The sequence below is a fragment of the Drosophila subpulchrella genome, unplaced genomic scaffold (genome assembly GCF_014743375.2).
Source record: "Drosophila subpulchrella strain 33 F10 #4 breed RU33 unplaced genomic scaffold, RU_Dsub_v1.1 Primary Assembly Seq28, whole genome shotgun sequence".
NCBI classification, from domain to species: domain Eukaryota; kingdom Metazoa; phylum Arthropoda; class Insecta; order Diptera; family Drosophilidae; genus Drosophila; species Drosophila subpulchrella.
In genome coordinates, this window is record NW_023665563.1 from 1,086,756 (window position 1) to 1,105,442 (window position 18,687).

Genomic DNA, 18,687 nt, shown 5'->3' on the forward strand with positions numbered 1-18,687 from the left:
AGACACCATTTACACCTACTTTAGTAAAGCATTTGACTCAGTTATTAATGTTATTTCTGATTAAAAAACTGGATTTATTAGGGTTCCCTGTTGATCTTTAAAGATGGATCTGAAGTTATCTGAATTGCAGAACACAAAGAGTACTTTTTAACAATTCTCTCTCTTGTATACTCCACGTTACCTCCGGTGTCCCACAAGCCACCTCGCGCCGCTATTTTTTACTTTATTTATAAATGACCTTTCCTCAGTTATAACTCATTCTGGTGTACTAATGTACGCAGGTGATGTTAAATTATGCCTGCAGTACAAGGATACTTCTTGCCAGTCCAAACTACAATCCGATTTAAACAATTTTCAAACATGGTGCTATGGCAATTTACTACATTTTAATGGGTCTAAGTGTAAGGTTATGACTTTTTGTCGAGTCAATTCTCAATATGCGACATACACGCTGAGTGATGGTTCATTGGATAGAATAACTCTAGTAAACGATTTTGGCGTTCTTGGTGAATAAAGCTAGGGGTGCGCTGACTTTATTTAAAGGTGTTGAACCTAATTTAATGATCCTTATATTACAAAGACCTTATTTATTTCCCTTGCTCGCCCGATACTTGAGTATGGATCTCCCGTCTGAAGCACCCAATAGGGAATTTATGTTGATCGTATCGAGTCTGTACAGAATAAATTTTTGCTATTTGCTCTAAGGCGGCTAAACTGGAATGCAAGCCTGATTTTACCTTCTTATTCTAGTAGATTACTCCTAGTTAACTTACCCTCCCTAGCCAGCTAAACTTTTCTGTTCCATGCAGATTAAAAAGAAATCACATTCTCCTAATTTTAAATCATTAAAATCGAACTATGACTTGCATGAGCCTTGCCTTTCAGAGTATTATGTTCTGACTATAATAGACTTCATCATATTATCTCAAAATCGGACTCTCTGCCTCTCTTAAAACTATTAATATTACATTTTCTCAAACAGATTTAGATCCTCCTTTTTTTCCTTGAACTATATCTTACTTTTTCTAAGCGTCTCTCATCTCGCGAATTCGTGCTGTACGACACACGGCAGCGCCCCTCGGTCGGTTGGGCGGGAGGAGTGGCCGTGAGATCCCTTGCGAAAATAAAACTTAAAAAAAAATATATTCCGTCTCTTAGTGCAAAAATTGGGATGAAGAAACACTTGGCTCATTATCTATCATCAGTGTTTTGGCTAATAGAAATTGTTGCAAAATTTCTAAAACTTCGTTTTCTATATTTAGTTTATTCGAAATTTCTTTAGCTACTCAGTATTTTGAATAAGAATCTATACAAGTAATGATAAGATTTTGGGCATAATATATGTCATTCATATATATAAGGCATTCTTAGGAATTCGTATTTCCCATTGTTTATTGAGAATGAGGTTTTCTGATAGTTTGTTTCATTCATGAGAATCCAGAAACCAAATCAATTGCGGAAAAGTATTTAGCTTTTTCAAGATCTTACAAAATCACCGGTCCTGCATTGGATATCTATCAGGTACAGTATTTTTATTACGTTTTTTATAATGAATTACGAGTCTGAGTTTCTTCGTTGAAACCCTTTGTTGGTACCACTAGTAGACTTCTACTTGGCTTATAATTTCTTCATTTAGCATTCGACTAATTTCAGAGTTTAAAAAATCTGATAGAGCATAAGGATACTGTTTGCTGTAAATAGCTCTATAATTTTCGGTATTTATTTAACCGCGAATATCTCTCCTAAAAGGGATCTGCATATCTATTTTTGAATGCTCTTCATTGATAATATTCAATAATATAAATTCCTTGAATGGAAGAATGGTGTTTCTACTGTTAAGGAAAGTTGGTTTAAAATGTTCCCGTTGTCGTAATTTAATTTTTCTTCCTTTCCGTTGTATTTAATTACTCCTTTAGCTGTATCATTCACAGCTATTACTTTTTTAAAAGGTTATAGCCAATTAGTAAATTAGAATCTAACCCTTCTATTTTATAAAATGTATATCGTGTATCAAATATTATATGACAGTATTTAATTATTGAGTATCCATTTAATGTGGATACTCTTTTATATAATGGAAGCTCATTTCAATTTTTATAAATTCCTCTTTTAACATAGCACGAGGTTGCCCCAGTGTCAATTAATATTTTGAACTTTTTATTTATTTTACTATCACTTCTTATGAGGCAGGGTAACCCTACTCCTGACTTTTGTCAAAAAAATTGTGCTCCTCACTATTGTTCAATCTTATCGTCTTGTTAGCCGGTGGTTAACAGTTCCAGTTGGTACCCTTTTCTTTCTTCTTGACCTTGCTGAGTGTTCTGGGTTTCATTTATTTTGGTTTGATCCCACTTGTTCTGATTGTAATTGTTATTTTGATGTTTGTTGTTGTCTTGATTATAGGGCCTATTAGGCCCTTATTGGCCCTATTCTGAATCTGTGTAGAATCGTCTATGTCCATTGGCTCTGGCTTATTTTGTGGCTGCCTACAAATCTTCCACTGATCTTGTTAATTAAACCTGCCCGGGTTCCAGGAGTTATTTTTAATTTGATTATAATTACTATAAGAATTTTTGTTCTGATTGTTGTCTTGGTTAAACCTTAAATTATTGTTTATCTGGTTGTTAAAATTATTGTTTTATTGTCTTGCTTTTTGGTTTAAATGTTTTTGTCCATTTCCACCCGAGTTTGGCTCGTTATACTTTCTCTAAGAAGTTGAGAAACTATTTGCGAAATGAGCCCTCATGCTGTTGCTTTGACTTTAAACTTAAACAATTACCATTGCATTTGGAAAGTCAGGAGGATTCATTGAGAAAATGGTGTCCGAAATTTGGCCATTAAGGCCGGTAATGAAAACTCTGAGAGCTGTCTTTCTATGATTTTCGTTCATTTCTTTTGTTATTGGTTTATTCCTACCATTGGCCGTAAAAGTTTTATTGATTTATAGAGTACATTTTCTATTAACCATACCATGATAATGCATTATGGATTTAATATTGCGATCAATAATCTCTATCTGATAATCTTCAACCTTTTATATTTTCACAATCTCCTCTTTTTTTAATGGACTCAATTCCAAATTTACACTTACTTACTTACGAAATCAGAAATGAATCTTCCACTTTGGTTTATAATTTCCCTTCTACAAAATTCTTATATTATTATAAAAAAAATGTATCGCTCACGAATCGTCTTCTCTATTTGTTTTCCGGTTGCTTGATGATCCTGTTTTGGGGTCGTCCTTCTCTTGATTGATGATCCCTTTGGGGTTTGTCCTTCACTTTTTGTTTTTTCGATTTAAAAGTTTTGGGTCTTCCTTCTTTGAAACTGTTTTTATTTGGCGATTGATTGCCTTTCAGCCTGTTTTTTATTTGTTTAATTTTGTCTTTAATTTTTTATTTTGTTTAATTGTCTAGAGCAGTGAATTTTTTCGTTACCATCGCTATTTTTAATTTGGAGATTTTTACATAACTATAACATTAATTATTTTCCACCTTAATTTTTTTGATCATTTTAAGGGGATACATTTATTAATTTTCACCTTACTAATGCTTTTTTCACTTTACAATTTTTTAGGTTTTTCTTTAAAGCCTCGTTTTAGAATTTTAGTCATGCGGCCACTAGTTGGCGCCAATTAACTTTCTCACTAGTGAATATAAAAAAATAATTTTTTTTAACTTCACTCATTCACTATTACAATTTATCTAAAAATTGTTTATCTCTAAATTGATAAAGAAAATGACTCAATTGGGCAATTAAATTTGAAATTAAAATTCGTCCGGAGCAATCTCCGGAGTTTAGGGATCGCTTTGAGGATCTTGTGTTTACGTTAGCGGGCTTTAGGGACTGCTTTAGGGATCTTGTGTTTACGTTAGCGAACTTCAGGGCCCACTCTGAGACTCTGATGTTTACAATTTCGGCTAGGATGTTTACAGTATTTTTTTGAGTATAATAATTTTGAGGCGTAGTTGAGAGAAATAGCTGTCCACGGACTTATTTCGGAGTCAGACAGAGTTATTTGGAGAATGACTCTCGGCTCAAAGTTGTTTATATATTGGGTAAGTACCCCTAAATAATGTGTCATATGACTTACATATATACAAGGCTCACAATCTTTTCAAAGACTCTTGCCGCAGTGGTCATCACTGGCACAAGTGTGGAAAGAGCCACAACAGTCTCCTACATACGGACGACCGATTTTCGCATCCGTCATGCTCCTGAGCCTAGTTTCCTGAGGTTCTCGCTACGGGTGTCCTCGCAAGGTGGGGAGTGAGTGAAGACTGTTCACGCCAAACAGGCGTTTAATTTCTGCAGGCAGTGTCGAGCGGCAGTTTTCTCCAGATGCTTCATCTTGTTCGATCGCACTCGCTCCCCTACATCTCCGCTCCGCTTTGGAGCGCTTTAGTTAAGTTATGCTTAAGCAGTTCAATTTTCCAAGTGTCACAACAAACACCCACGCACGTCGCGCCACACCTCGAAAATACTCCCGTGTTGTTCGTACCTTCGTTCTACTATTCCAGCGATGAAGCTTTCTTATTAGTATGATAAAAAATGTTGCAAGCAATTTAAAAATTTCAAACAATATTTTTTGCGATATCATTCGGATTGTAAAAGAACGGCCCATGTGGCAATGATGCTTAAGAATACCATTGTCGACTTTATGAAAATGACGGAAAAAACTTGAGAAGTATACGATACAGTGAAGAACGATTAGTTTTTATACCCTTGAAAAGGGTAAAATGATATCAGTCAGAAGTTTGAAATATAAAGTAGGGGAGTGTAGGGTATAACGACAAACGAATCGTTACTTGAATGACACCTTTCCAAAAATTAATATTTTTCAAAAGTTTAAAAACAGAAAGTTGCTGACATATATTGAGCATATTTCTGTAAAAGTTCGATTGTAAAATCCCTGCAGTGTTTAATACTACAGTTCTTGGCGTAAACATATTATTTATATATTAATATATTTAATATTTTTTTTCACTTTTAAAAGTTGTAGGGTAAGGTGACGAACTGATAACACACTAAAACTCTATGCAGACGTGAAAAATATTTAGTTTTCTTTTTTTTAATAATGCAATACATGTGTACACTTAAAAAAATGTCTACTTCAGTTCTGGGTTCTAGCTTCTCCAGTTCTCCCTTAGCAAGCGTACTTTTTTCCTTCTCCCCATAGAAACCAACGCGTCCTCCAGCTCCGCATTAGCAGCCAAGTAGCTGGTGGAAATGGAGTCCTGCGATTCTACAAACAAGAGCTCATCAGAGGTCGTACGACTGGTGGCTCTGCTAAAAAGATAATAATATACATACAACGTAACAAAATTCTTTTGGTCAGAACATACTTTGCGTACGCGTCCGGCAGGATGTAGGGAGCGAAGTCCCACTCGTCATGCTCCTTCCCAATGGGCTTCTCGATTGGATTATCTCCAGCACTTCCACTATTCTGCGAATTTGACGGTGTGGCATTGGTGCTTCTTGTGGGTCAAGTCCCACAATAATGGGCTTTTTGGATAAGGCTTGTATTAGATATCCGTTTTCATCTGCACTGACTTCCTGCAGGCGTGCAGTACCAAGAACTGTTGAAAAAGATCTTATTAATACGTGTATATATTTAACTGACTAGGCTTTCCACAAATCTTTGCTCTGGCTCTGTTGAATAACTTTTAAATTTAATAGTTTTTAAATTTTTGCTTCACCTTTTTGTTAAAATTGTCTCACGAACGAAATATTGACCCGCGAAATCTCATAATTGAAGCCGCCGTGCGTGCGTTCACACGAAGAGTTTATTTGCAACTAACTTAAAAGGAAAATACAATTATCATACATTATCGATGCACCATCTTCGTAAGAGCGAGATGACACTAAAGTACATGCCAGCATTGCCAGACTTCTATAAACGCATTTTATTTTCTATACCCTTCCTCAATGCTTGCATCTTTACAAAAATGAAAATCGAATTTAATTGTAACATCTCTGTATATTCTAAATGTTTCTTCTTTGGGAGATTTTTGATCAAAATATCAGCAATCATTTTATTAGTACATTCATACTTTAATGAATCTTGACCTTCTTTGACAACTTGTCTTACAAAATGATAGCGTATATCAATATGTTTTGTTCTGTAATGATGAATGATGAATGGCCAGAGCTTGGGAACTTAAATTGTCGCCGTACAGGATGATTGGAGTCTTGACGTCTCCGCGACCAATTTCGTTTATAAGTCTGCGCTTCAGAATGGCCTCCTTGCAAGCTGATGATAGCGCCATATACTCCGCTTCTGCACTGCTAAGGGCGACACTTCGCTGCTTTTCAGATCGCCAAGAAATTGGACCTCCAGCTAGGAAGGTTATGTACCCGGTACATGACTTCCTGTCGACTTTGTCACCAGCCCGATCCGCGTCCAAAAAAGGGTTTTACCACACTGTCTGTAGTGTAGTTTCATGTCCACTGTTGATGTGAGATGCCTTGCTTGATACCGGCCAGGTGTTCGGTATGTGGATCCTGATTCCGTTGAGCCAGATTGAAAACGGAAGGGAAAGTGTCCGGCCTGGTTGTAAGTGAAAGCCACATTAGCTCGCCAATAGCAGACTTATATAGAGTTGGATCAATCTTTTCGCACTGATCGCTAATGCAAGCTACGTGGAAACCTGTATCCAATGGTGTGGCCGCCTGTCTGCAATGTTCAATGCCGTGAGATTGCAGTAGATCTTTTATATACAGCGAATGACCCATTGCTCCTAGCTCTCCTTCACGTTCTATCTCCGTGTCCTAGAAAAGGTTTAGTGAACCTTTGTCCACACATGTAGAGAAAGTTTCTTGATAGTTAACGCCGTACTGCTGGGAGCATTCTTTTGCAGCCAGACAGGCCTTGAAGCATTTTATTTGACCATCCTTGACGCGCTTATCGTTGAATACCCATTTGCATTCGATCGCACGCTGATTTCTTGGTAAATCGGCCATCTGCCAGGTCTGGTTTGCGAGAAGAGAATCGTATTTCCTTTGCATAGCATCACGCCATTCGGATGCATATGGGCTGCTAATAGCCTCTTTATATGTTCATGGTATTGGGACATCTTTTGACACTAAGGCACCTAGGACGTTGTATTGCTATTTGGGACGACCAGGCTTATCAGTCCGAATGAACTTCGGCCTATCTTTTTCTTCAATAATTGTCATCTTTTTTTGTCCTTATCCTTTTCGTCAGTTTCTGACGCCCTCTCCAACTAATCGAAACTTTCAATAGAGCTGTCATTTCCACCAGTTTTGCTAGAATCGCGACCGTCAATCTTATCCGCCTCCGGGAAAAGATCGTCATCTACTGCATCATGATTTTCATCAAATAGGACATATCTTTTTTCTTCTGCTAGTCGAGTAGTTGAATCGTACAGACGATAACCTTTGACCCCCACCGAGTATTCAACCATTGTATACTCCTTACCTATTGGGTAAAACTTGCTTCCTTTTCGTGAACCCTTGTCCAGAGCAACTACAATAGAACCAAAAACCTTTAGATGATTTATACAAGGTATCTTACCAGTCCACGCTTCTATTGGGGTCATGCAATTCAATGCGGTGGTAGGAGAACGATTTCGTAAATAAACAGCTGTGTTAACAGCCTCAGCCCATAAGGATTCGCATAACCCTGACTGCCTATTAGCCCTTTCAGCAACTCCATTCTGCTGCGGTCTGCCTATAGATACCATGATGACGAAGAAAGTCATCGAACTCTTTCTTGACGAACCCTCTTCCGTTGTCCGTGCGAAGACATCTAAGCTTTCTATCTGTCTGCTGTTCAACCAAATACACAAAAATTCTCCTGGGTTGTCATTAATTAACGTCAGGAAATACTTTGATCCCGCCAGCGATTGTGTGGGAAGTTGTTGGAGGATTTTGCTCAGTATGCAAGTCCTGCACTTGACATTCTGTGCAAGAATCAAATTTTCTACACCACGCACAATGCCTTTCGAAACAATTTCCCTCAGACTAGAACAATTAAGGTGACACTATCTCTTGTGCAATAAAATGCCGTCAATTACAGTGCACACTGGGCCAGAAAGTTAATTTTTTGGCTAAAAATCTGTAATTTCTTTCCTGGATAGTTAGAAGAATGCAGTTTTTTGCGTGTTTCTCTTAAAAGATTGAACTTTTCAACGAACTAAAAGTAAAATTTATTGGAATTTTATATGGTATAGATAATACAAGCCAAAATCGGAAAATTTTACATACTTTTCGGTTTTGTATTCTTAAAAAAATAAATAGAAGACGCACTCAATCCATTTTCATACACGATTAAGTATGAGAGAAAACAAATTTAAAAAAATGAACACCACTATAAAATATTATGTCGTTAAAGATTTATAAACCGTTAAAAATTGCTACTTTCGGAGGCTCCCACTTTAACGTTTATTTAATAATCGACCTAACAAAATGTTCTATTTTTGTTTTCTTGTTATCTCTTTAGATTCTTAAAATCAAATTATTATAAATAAATTGTTTGTAACATATTGTTTTTTAATTTGTTTAACGTTAATTTGACAATTTCTGAAGTCATCACAAAAGTATGCTTCAGTTATTTATTTATTTATTTATTTAACATCATAGTAAAGTTTACAAAACTAATACTAACATAGGGGGTGTAGTGCTAGCTACGAGGCCTTCGACTACGTATTTATTTATGCTACATTTATATTTGTATAATATATTTTAGTTCTCATCCGAAGGAAGGTCAAGAAATGCAGCGTACCTTTAGGCATACTTAAGTCCTCCCTTATGAATGAAAAGTTTATATTTCTCTTTTCGAAATATCGATATTTATTCGTTTGTTTTCGATTGGTTTCAGAAATAAAAGAAGCGGGAATGAATGAAAAAAGAAGATTTTAGATGTTAGGCAAACTAAAATCAAATATTGGCGCGCACAACGTACATTAAAACCTGAAGAAAACAAATACGGCATACTTTTGGGCATTCTTAGTAAAGCTCATCAAAATTGTTCGACTTCAAATTAAGCCATCATTTAAAACTAAAATTACTGAAAACTAAGATAAAACCGCATCAAGTCGGCGATGAGCGATTTTAGTAAATTAATCAAAGAATTTATTTTTGATGTAATGACTCCATTTGGGAATGGCACTCAAAAGCACTCGAAAAGCAAAGTACTCATATGCTAAAAAAAACCTTAAAAAAACAAGTAACACATACGAGCTATTTTATATTTTTTACTTGTTGAAAATAATGACTTATAAAAGTTTTGTGAAGAAGTGGAACAGCTACATCGGCATCTTTGACTTCTAGATTTTTTTCATTTCCATCAATATTTGATTAATTTTTTACTTTAAAAATACGGTAAAAGAAAACTACTTGCCCGAATTCGTTGAAACTTTGGCATAAATTAGTTTAATGTATTTTAAAAAGGACTCCATACTCGGTCTGGTCATTTTCCTAAAAAAAAACGTATTTTTGGCCAAAAATCGGATCGACTGGCCCAGTGTGCAGTGGCTGAAAAACACTTGCTGTTTGTGCTTTGAAACAAGCATAGATTGCCAATTCTGTTGGCACTGACAATGCATTCGCCGTCTTGCAGAACCTTTGCGTTTTGAAAATCACCGTGCACCTGTATTTCACCGCATTGCCGACTGACATAAAATTGCAATGCGTTCTTGGAACATAAATCACGTTCTTTAAGGTTAATATACACAGCTCAGGCCGCAACTTCACAGCCTTTTCCTTCAGATTCAAGAAAACCAGCATTGGCAAAACCGATCATCTCTGTGTGTTTTTCGAAATCAGTGAAAAGCTCTCTTTCACAACACATATGGCTTGACGCCCCACTGTCCAAAGACCACATCGAGTTTCTATAATTGCCAGCTTCCAACGAATTTATCAAGCTGCACTGTCAGTTCGGTCCACTGTTGGTCGGCGTGCGAATATGGTTGTTTCTTTCAACCGCATGTGGACACTGGGACTTAACTCGTCCACACTCACCACATTTGAAAAAAACGATATTGCTTACATTCTTCTACCTATTCATCTTCGTATATGAATTTTTGATCTGTGTGGCGTCAAACGCCTTGGTATTGTCATCCTGCTCATCTGCAATTCCCTTTCGTTCGCCCTCTCTTTTGACCTTAATGTCTCTAACGAAGGCAATTCATCCCTGGTCACGATAGCCACTACGAAATTTACGAATTATTCTGGAAGGCTCGACAGTAAAACAATTGTCCGTAGCTCCTCTTTTCAACTGAAATTAGACCATCCAAAACTTCCAGGAATTCATTAATAAAACTGGATATATTTTGGCCTTGTCCCATTCGCTTTCCAAGCAACTTTTTGTACATCTGTACCTTCCGTACCGGAAGCATTCCCCATGCTTCTGGCAAAGCTTAACCATTTTGGATGTCGGCCAACTGCAATTTTTTTACACTTAATGTAATTGTCGCCAAAGTCTTTTGGTCTAGAGCACTCCAATCGACGTCTTCAGGTGCATTTGTAGCAGTCAAGTCTCCCGACGTTACACAATCCAGAATGCACCAACACAGATCGCATCGGTATGCTCCACGAATCATAGTTATTGTCTTCTAACCTTTTAAACACTTGCGATTTAACCGTGCCTGGGCCCATAACCTATTGAGCTGGCAAATCTTGAATTTGAAGCCGCCGTGCGTGCGTTCACATGAAGTGTTTATTTGCAACTAACTTAAAAGGAAATTACAATTCATCTTCGTAAGAGCGAGATGACACTAAAGTACATGCCAGCATTGCCAGACTTCTATAAACGCATTTTATTTTTTTCACGAATTGAGCGAATTCTTGATAACATTATTGGAGATACATTATCGGCAAAATAAGAGAAATCGCCTATAATTATTTGGAATTTTTGACGTGACGCCACATACGAGATTTCACGAGTCGACCTCTTACCCCACTCGTAACCTTAAAACTGTCCCATTCAAATTTTATTTTCCGTTCTTTAAACATAAATTAACATTTTCTTAAAATGGCAAAACTAATTTTTATTTACAAATCATCCTGTATGCAAAAGGTAAGTTTGAAAAATGTTAAAATGTTCCAAATACAAATGTGGATGTTATTCACGGCATTTCCTCAGACCAATTTCCGCCATTTATTATATAATTGAAGTCGTTTTAGTAATGACGGTTTGTTAAAAATGGCCAGGGTTACTGGACAAGCGGGCAAGGAAACAATTGCAAAAGCGCAAAGGCGACTGGGAAAAATGGGCAAAAGGCAAACGTGGTTATGAAATAACGGTAAAAATTGGCGAACGGTGCAAAAGGGGAAAAGTATTTTTTTTAAGTCTAATTCTTTTTATACCCATTACTCGTAGAGTAAAAGGGTATACTAGATTCGTCGGACAGTATGAAGCAGGCAGAAGGAAGCGTTTCCGACCCCATAAAGTATTTATATTCTTGATCAGGATCACTAGCTGAGTCGATCTAGCCATGTCCGTCTGTCCGTCTGTCCGGATGAACGCTGAGATCTCGGAAACTATAAGAGCTAGGCTGTTGAGATTTGGCGTGCAGATTCCTGAGCTTTTTACGCAGCGCAAGTTTGTTTCAGTAGAGTGCCACGCCCACTCTAACGCCCACAAACCGCACAAAACTGTGGCTCCTACAGTTTTGATGCTAGAATAAAAATGTTAACTGAAATGTATTGTTCTCATGAATACCTATCGATTGATAAAAAAAAAAGTTTGCCACGCCCACTTTTACGCCCACAAACCGCCCACAAACTTCCAAAAATCGTAAATATGAACGTGGATATCTCGGAAACTATCAAGAATAGAGAATTGGGATCTCAGATTTAGATTCCGTAGCCTTGTGCGCAGCGCAAGTTTGTTACGCAAATATGCCACGCCCACTCTAACGCCCACAAACCGCCCAAGCCTGTGGCGCCCACAATTTTCATGCTAGATACAAAATTTTAACTGAACTGTACTGGTCTTTGCCACGCCCACTCTAACGCCCATAACGCTTAAAGCTGTCTACCGCCGATAGGTGGCGCATTTCAATCTCGCTTTGCTGCTTGCATATCTCCATTTAACTTTGGTCCCTTTAGCTGAGTAACGGGTATCTGATAGTCGAGGTACTGGACTATAGCGTTCTTCCTTGTTTAAATCTGACAATTTAAAATATTTTTTGAAAAAAATAGTGCTGAAATCTTCCGACTACAGTTAAAAGCCGTTTTTTTAACGTGGACAAAGTCGAGAGTATATATGCATCCAGCACAAGTATTTTTTGGAAAAATTTGTCTTCGTTATCTTCGTTATTTTTAATCATATCTTTCAGAATTACGAAAAATCTTGATATTTCAGAATAAGGATTTCAATTTATTAAAAATCTGACTTCTTTGTCATTTAGCTGCTATAGGATGGATTGAAAAATTAAAGACAAAATAACTCAAAAATACACACTAGTAAACCAGTAAAAAAATGTGTTTACAGCTGCACAGACCAACTGTGTTAACGAAGTTAGCTTCGGCAAGCCGAAGCTTATATACCCTTGCAGCTATAATTATTAAATTTAAAAACACAAATAATTATATTCCCAATAGTATAAGATAATATGTCAAAAGACACCGAAGCTATAATATGTTTCATATTATTTTTCTACCAATTTTCCGATCGTTCCTATGGCAGCTATATGATATAGTCGTCCGATTTTGATAAAATTAAATTCGAAATTCAGAACTAATTAAAAAATGTTATTTCCAAGCGTTGGAGGTTATATGTTAAAAACCACCGAAGCTATAATTTGTTTCATATTATTTTCCCACCAATTTTACGATCGTTCCTATGGTAGCTATATGATATAGTCGTCCGATTTTGATAAAATTAAATTCGAAACTCAGAACTAATTAACAAATGTTATTTCCAAGCGTTGGAGGTTATATGTTGAAAAACACCGAAGCTATAATTTGTTTCATATTATTTTCCCACCAATTTTACGACCGTTCCTATGGCAGCTATATGATATAGTTGTCCGATTTTGATAAAATTTAATTCGAAACTCAGAACTAATTAAAAAATGTTATTTCCAAGCGTAGGTGGTTATATGTTAAGGAACACCGAAGCTATAATTTGTTTCATATTATTTTTCCACCGATTTTACGATCGTTCCTATGGCAGCTATATGATATAGTCGTCTGATTTTGATAAAATTTAATTCGAAACTCAGAACTAATTAAAAAATGTTATTTCCAAGCGTAGGAGGTTATATGTTAAGGAACACCGAAGCTATAATTTGTTTCATATTATTTTTCCACCAATTTTCCGACCAATTTTCCGATCGTTCTTATGGCAGCTATATGATATAGTCTTCCGATTTTGATAAAATTTAATTCGAAATTCAAAACTAAATAAAAAATGTTATTTCCAAGCTTAGGAGGTTATATGCTAAAAAACACCAAAGATATAATTTTTTTAAATTTGTTTTTCCTATTCCTATGGGAGCTATAAGATATAGTTGTTTGATCCGGCTGGTTCCGACTTATATACAGGGTTGCCCATATTCGACGGACCCATGTTTATACCCGTTACTCGTAGAGTAAAAGGGTATACTAGATTCGTCGGAAAGTATGTAACAGGCAGAAGGAAGCGTTTCCGACCCCATAAAGTATATATATTCTTGATCAGGATCACTAGCCGAGTCGATCTAGCCATGTCCGTCTGTCCGTCTGTCCGTCTGTCCGTCTGTCTGTCCGGATGAACGCTGAGATCTCGGAAACTATGAGAGCTAGGCTATTGAGATTTGGCGTGAAGATTCCTGAGCTTCTTACGCAGCGCAAGTTTGTTTCAGTAGAGTGCCACGCCCACTCTAACGCCCACAAACCGCCCAAAACTGTGGCTCCTACAGTTTTGATGCTACGCCCACAAACCGCCCACAAACTTTAAAAAATCGTAAATATGAACGTGGATATCTCGGAAACTATCAAGGATAGAGAATTGGGATCGCAGATTTAGATTCCGTAGCTTTGTGCGCAGCGCAAGTTTGTCACGCAAATATGCCACGCCCACTCTAACGCCCACAAACCGCCCAAACCGGTGGCGCCCACAATTTTCATGCTAGATACAAAATTTTAACTGAACTTTATTGGTCTCGTCAAAACCTATCGATTGACCCGAAAAAAAAATTGCCACGCCCACTCTAACGCCCATAACGCTTAAAGCTGTCTACCGCCGATAGGTGGCGCATTTCAATCTCGCTTTGCTGCTTGCGTATCTCCATTTAACTTTGGTCCCTTTAGCTGAGTAACGGGTATCTGATAGTCGAGGTACTGGACTATAGCGTTCTTCCTTGTTTAAATCTGACAATTTAAAATATTTTTTGAAAAAAATAGTGCTGAAATCTTCCGACTACAGTTAAAAGCCGTTTTTTTAACGTGGACAAAGTCGAGAGTATATATGCATCCAGCACAAGTATTTTTTGGAAAAATTTGTCTGAACAATGAAATTTCCTGTACCAACCGTCATATACCCTTACCGTGAGAAAAATTAAAATAAATGTATTAATTGTATTCAATATTTTTTCAGGTCATAATTGCGAAAAATTTGTTAAACGAATCAAAAAATCGTTCTGTTGTGCAAAAGATTGCTCTACAAATGAATTGTAAAATTGGAGGATCATTATGGACGGTTAAAATACCTTTTAAAAATGTCATGGTTTGCGGTATCGACTCCTATCATGACCCATACAATCAAGGAAGCTCTGTTGCTGGTAAGATAAATAAATCATTAACTAACTAAAAACAAGAAAGGAAGTATACCCTTGCAGTTATAATTATTAAGTTTAAAAATACAAAAAATGATATTCCCAATAGTCCCAATAGATAATATGTCAAAAAACATCGAAGCTATAATTTGTTTCTTATTATTTTCCCACCAATTTACCGATCGTTCCTATGGCAGTTGTATGATACAGTGGTCCGATTTTTGATAAAATTAAAATCGAAATTCAGAACTAATTAAAAAATGTTATTTCCAAGCGTAGGAGGTTATATGTTAAAAAACACCGAAGCTATAATTTGTTTCATATTATTTTCCTACCAATTTTCCGATCGTTCCTATGGCACCTATATGATATAGTCGTCCGATTTTGATCAAATTAAATTCGAAATTCAGAACTAATTAAAAAATGTTATTTCCAAGCGTAGGAGGTTATATGTTAAAAACCACCGAAGCTATAATTTGTTTCATATTATTTTCCCACCAATTTTCCGATCGTTCCTATGGCAGCTATATGATAAAGTCGTCCGATTTTGTGATTTTCGATAGGTAACTTGATAAGTTAAGCTGACGCGTTTGAGTTATTGTCACTATCTAGCGAAAAATACACTTTATATAATTAGTTTTTGTACCCGTTACTTGTAGAGTAAACTCGTCGGAAAGTATGTAACAGGCAGAAGGAAGCGTTTCCGACCCTATAAAGTATAGATATTCTTGATCAGGATCACTAGCCAAGTCGATCTAGCCATGTCCGTCTGTCCGTCAGTCTGTATTTCCGTATGAACGCTGAGATCTCGGAAACTACAAGAGCTAGAATGTTGGGACTTTGCATGTAGATTCCTGAGCTTCTTGCGCAGCGCAAGCTTATTTCGTAACACCCATAATCCGCCCAAAACGGTGGCTCCTGCAGTTTTGATGCTAGAATAAAAATTTTAACTGAAATTTATTGCTCCTACCAATACCTATCGATTGACCCAAAATTGACCACGCTCACTCTAACACCCATAACGCTTAAATCTGTCTGCCGCACACATATCCATATAGGTAGGTGGCGCATTCCAATCTGGCTTTGCTGCTCGTATATCTCCATCTCCCTATGGTCCCCTTAGCTGAGTAACGGGTATCTGATAGTCGAGGTACTCGACTAAGGCGTTCTTCCTAGTTTACTATTAAATTAAATCCTATTACAGCATTTGCAGCGGTCGGCAGCTTTCCATTAAAGGGCATGGAGAATAGCTCTGTTCAATCTGTGCCGTACACACATCGATGCTATGTGCCGTTAAACTCAGTTAGTCTAAACGTACACTTTTGCGCTCTTTCCCTAAAATATGAATTTTAAGACCTGAATCTAACAATGTAATTCACGTATTCCCGAACCCGTATTGAGAAAGGATACAAAATCGAAACCATACTTTGTTCTTCCATGTATGCAAACAACCATATATTCATTTATTGTTGTATTAAAGATGATAGTAAAGTTTATATACCTAAGACTAACGTGGGAGGTTGTGTTGATAGCTGCCGGACCTTTGAGTACGTAATTTTGGTAGGTAAACTTAATTATAAACATTTTTTTTTCTGAGCTTACAAGGTGAGTTCCATAGTAAACAGGACTTTTTGAATCTAGCGCCCTCTAGTGGCGCCATCTATATGTCAACTGGTGCGTTAGAATCTGCTATCGTTTATCGACTTCCAGTAAAATTGCATGACATTTCATCTATTGGAAGTGAGGTTATTGCGTTTTAAGTGTCAGTATGTTTTTGTCATCGGTGAGAAAATGAGCTTCGAACAAAGAGCCAACATTAAATTTTGTTTTAAAACTTTTACCGAAACGTTTCAATTGATGAAACAATTTTATGGCGATGATTGCCTATCCCGTAGCAGAGTGCACGAGTCGTTTCAATGTTTTCAAAGTGGTCGTGAGGACATAAATGACGATGAACATGTGGGCCAACCACCACGTGATCACCGAAAATTCCATCGAAACTGTGCGTGATTTCATAAAAAATCAGCCGAAATCGTCATTGAAATTCATGGAAATAGAATTGTACGTCTCCAAAACATCGATTTATCGCATTTTGACCGAACATTTGGGCTTACAAAAGGTGTGTGCACGGTTTGTTCCGCACAAATTGACTGACGTCCAAAAATTGCTCAGAATTCAACATTCGAAGGACATCATTAAAGAGGCAAAAAAAGACCCGAACTTCCTTTACAAGATTGTGACTGGTGACGAAACGTGGTGTTTTCAATATGATCCCAAAACGAAACGCCAGAGTGCTGAATGGAAGGCGCCGGACGAGCCGAAACCCAAAAAATCGCGCCTGGAGAAGTCAAAATTGAAGACAATGCTGATTTGTTTTTATGATTCCAAGGGTATTGTCCACAAAGAATTTGTTCCACCCGGCCAAAACATTAATGCGGTATTCTACCTTGGAGTTTTGAAGCGTTTGGTGCGCCGTATTCAACGTGTTCGGCCCGAATATCGCGAAGATGGAAGTTGGCGTTTGTTGCACGATAATGACTATTTAACCAAAAATCACATTTTAACCATCAACCACTCCCCTTATTCACCTGATATGGCACCGTGCGACTTCTACCTTTTCGGAAAAATGCATTTGCCGATGAAAGGAAAGCGTTATGCAGACGTAGAGGCCATTCAAAAGGCTGGCACCGGCATACTGGCGGCCATACCGGGCAACGAGCTAAAACACTCGTTCGACATGCTTTTGGACCGTGCAAAACGCTGTATTAAAGCAGAAGGAGACTATTTTGAATAAAATAAATTTATTTTGCCGAAAAAACTATTTGTTGTCTTTTTTTAAAAGTTCTGTTTACTTTGGAACTCACCTTGTATATTAAATTGGATATTTTTGAGAATTTTATTTTTGGGGATTTTATAATTTTAATTTTTAATATTGGGTACTTAAGGCATGGGTACTGGGCATGAATCTAGGATGTGAATCGTGTTTATGATTGTGGGGTCCAGGAGGTGCTAGTGTGTTAGCCGGGGTCATAAAAATTAAATTTGGTCAATTCTGCTTAATTCGTCTTGAGTTATGGTAGAACGTGTGTATGCTGTTAGTGTTCATGTTTTTGTACCATGGTCTCATTTTCTTGGATTAATTCTTTTTCAGAAATTTGTTAATGTCTTAATTATTATTATTATTTATTGTTTTAGGCTTCCTAACGCTACAAGTTCTAAAACTTATAAATTACAGCTTTAGTCACATCTGGTAAACATATTTAAATTTGGACAAAATTGGTTCTTAAATCTAATGACATACATTGTTACATTTAGAATGACAAATAAAGATAAATCGAAATTAAAACAAGAAAGAACGCTATAGTCGAGTACCTCGACTATCAGATACCCGTTACTCAGCTAAAGGGTCCAAGAGAAAATGGAGATATGCAAGCAGCAAAGCGAGATTGAAATGCGCCACCTACCGACGGTAGACAGATTTAAGCGTTGTGGGCGTTAGAGTGGGCGTGGCAAAGTTTTTTAGATCAATAGACAGGTATTGACGAGACCATTACATTTCAATTAAAATTTTGTACCTAGCATGAAAACTGTGGGCGCCGCAGGCTTAGGCGATTTGAGGGCGTTAGAGTGGGCGTGGCATATTCGCGTAACCAAATTGCGCTGCGCTCAAGTCCACGGAATCTAAATCTGAAATCCCATTTCTCTATCTTTGATATTTTCCAAGATATCCGCGTTCATATTTACGATTTTTTTAAGTTTGTGGGCGTTAAAGTGGGCGTGGCAAACTTTTTTTTGGGTCAATCGATAGGTATTGATGAGAACAATACATTTCAGTTAAAATTTTTTATTCTAGCATCTAAACTGTAGGAGCCACAGTCTTGGGCGGTTTGTGGGCGTTGGTGTGGGCGTGGCACTCTACTGAAACAAACTTGCGCTGCGTAAGAAGCTCAGGAATCTGCAC

General features: G+C 37.1%; 1 protein-coding gene across 3 annotated transcripts in view; it reads left to right on the forward strand.

The window, feature by feature from the left end:
* Window positions 1-18,687, forward strand: part of LOC119559655 (protein argonaute-3) — a 336,633-nt gene that overhangs the window by 170,062 nt on the left and 147,884 nt on the right. For all 3 annotated transcript variants that reach the window (XM_037872704.1, XM_037872705.1, XM_037872703.1), the window contains exon 4: window positions 14,549-14,732. In XM_037872704.1, the coding sequence (XP_037728632.1) occupies window positions 14,549-14,732 (184 nt within the window). The remainder of the gene's footprint in view (window positions 1-14,548; window positions 14,733-18,687) is intronic.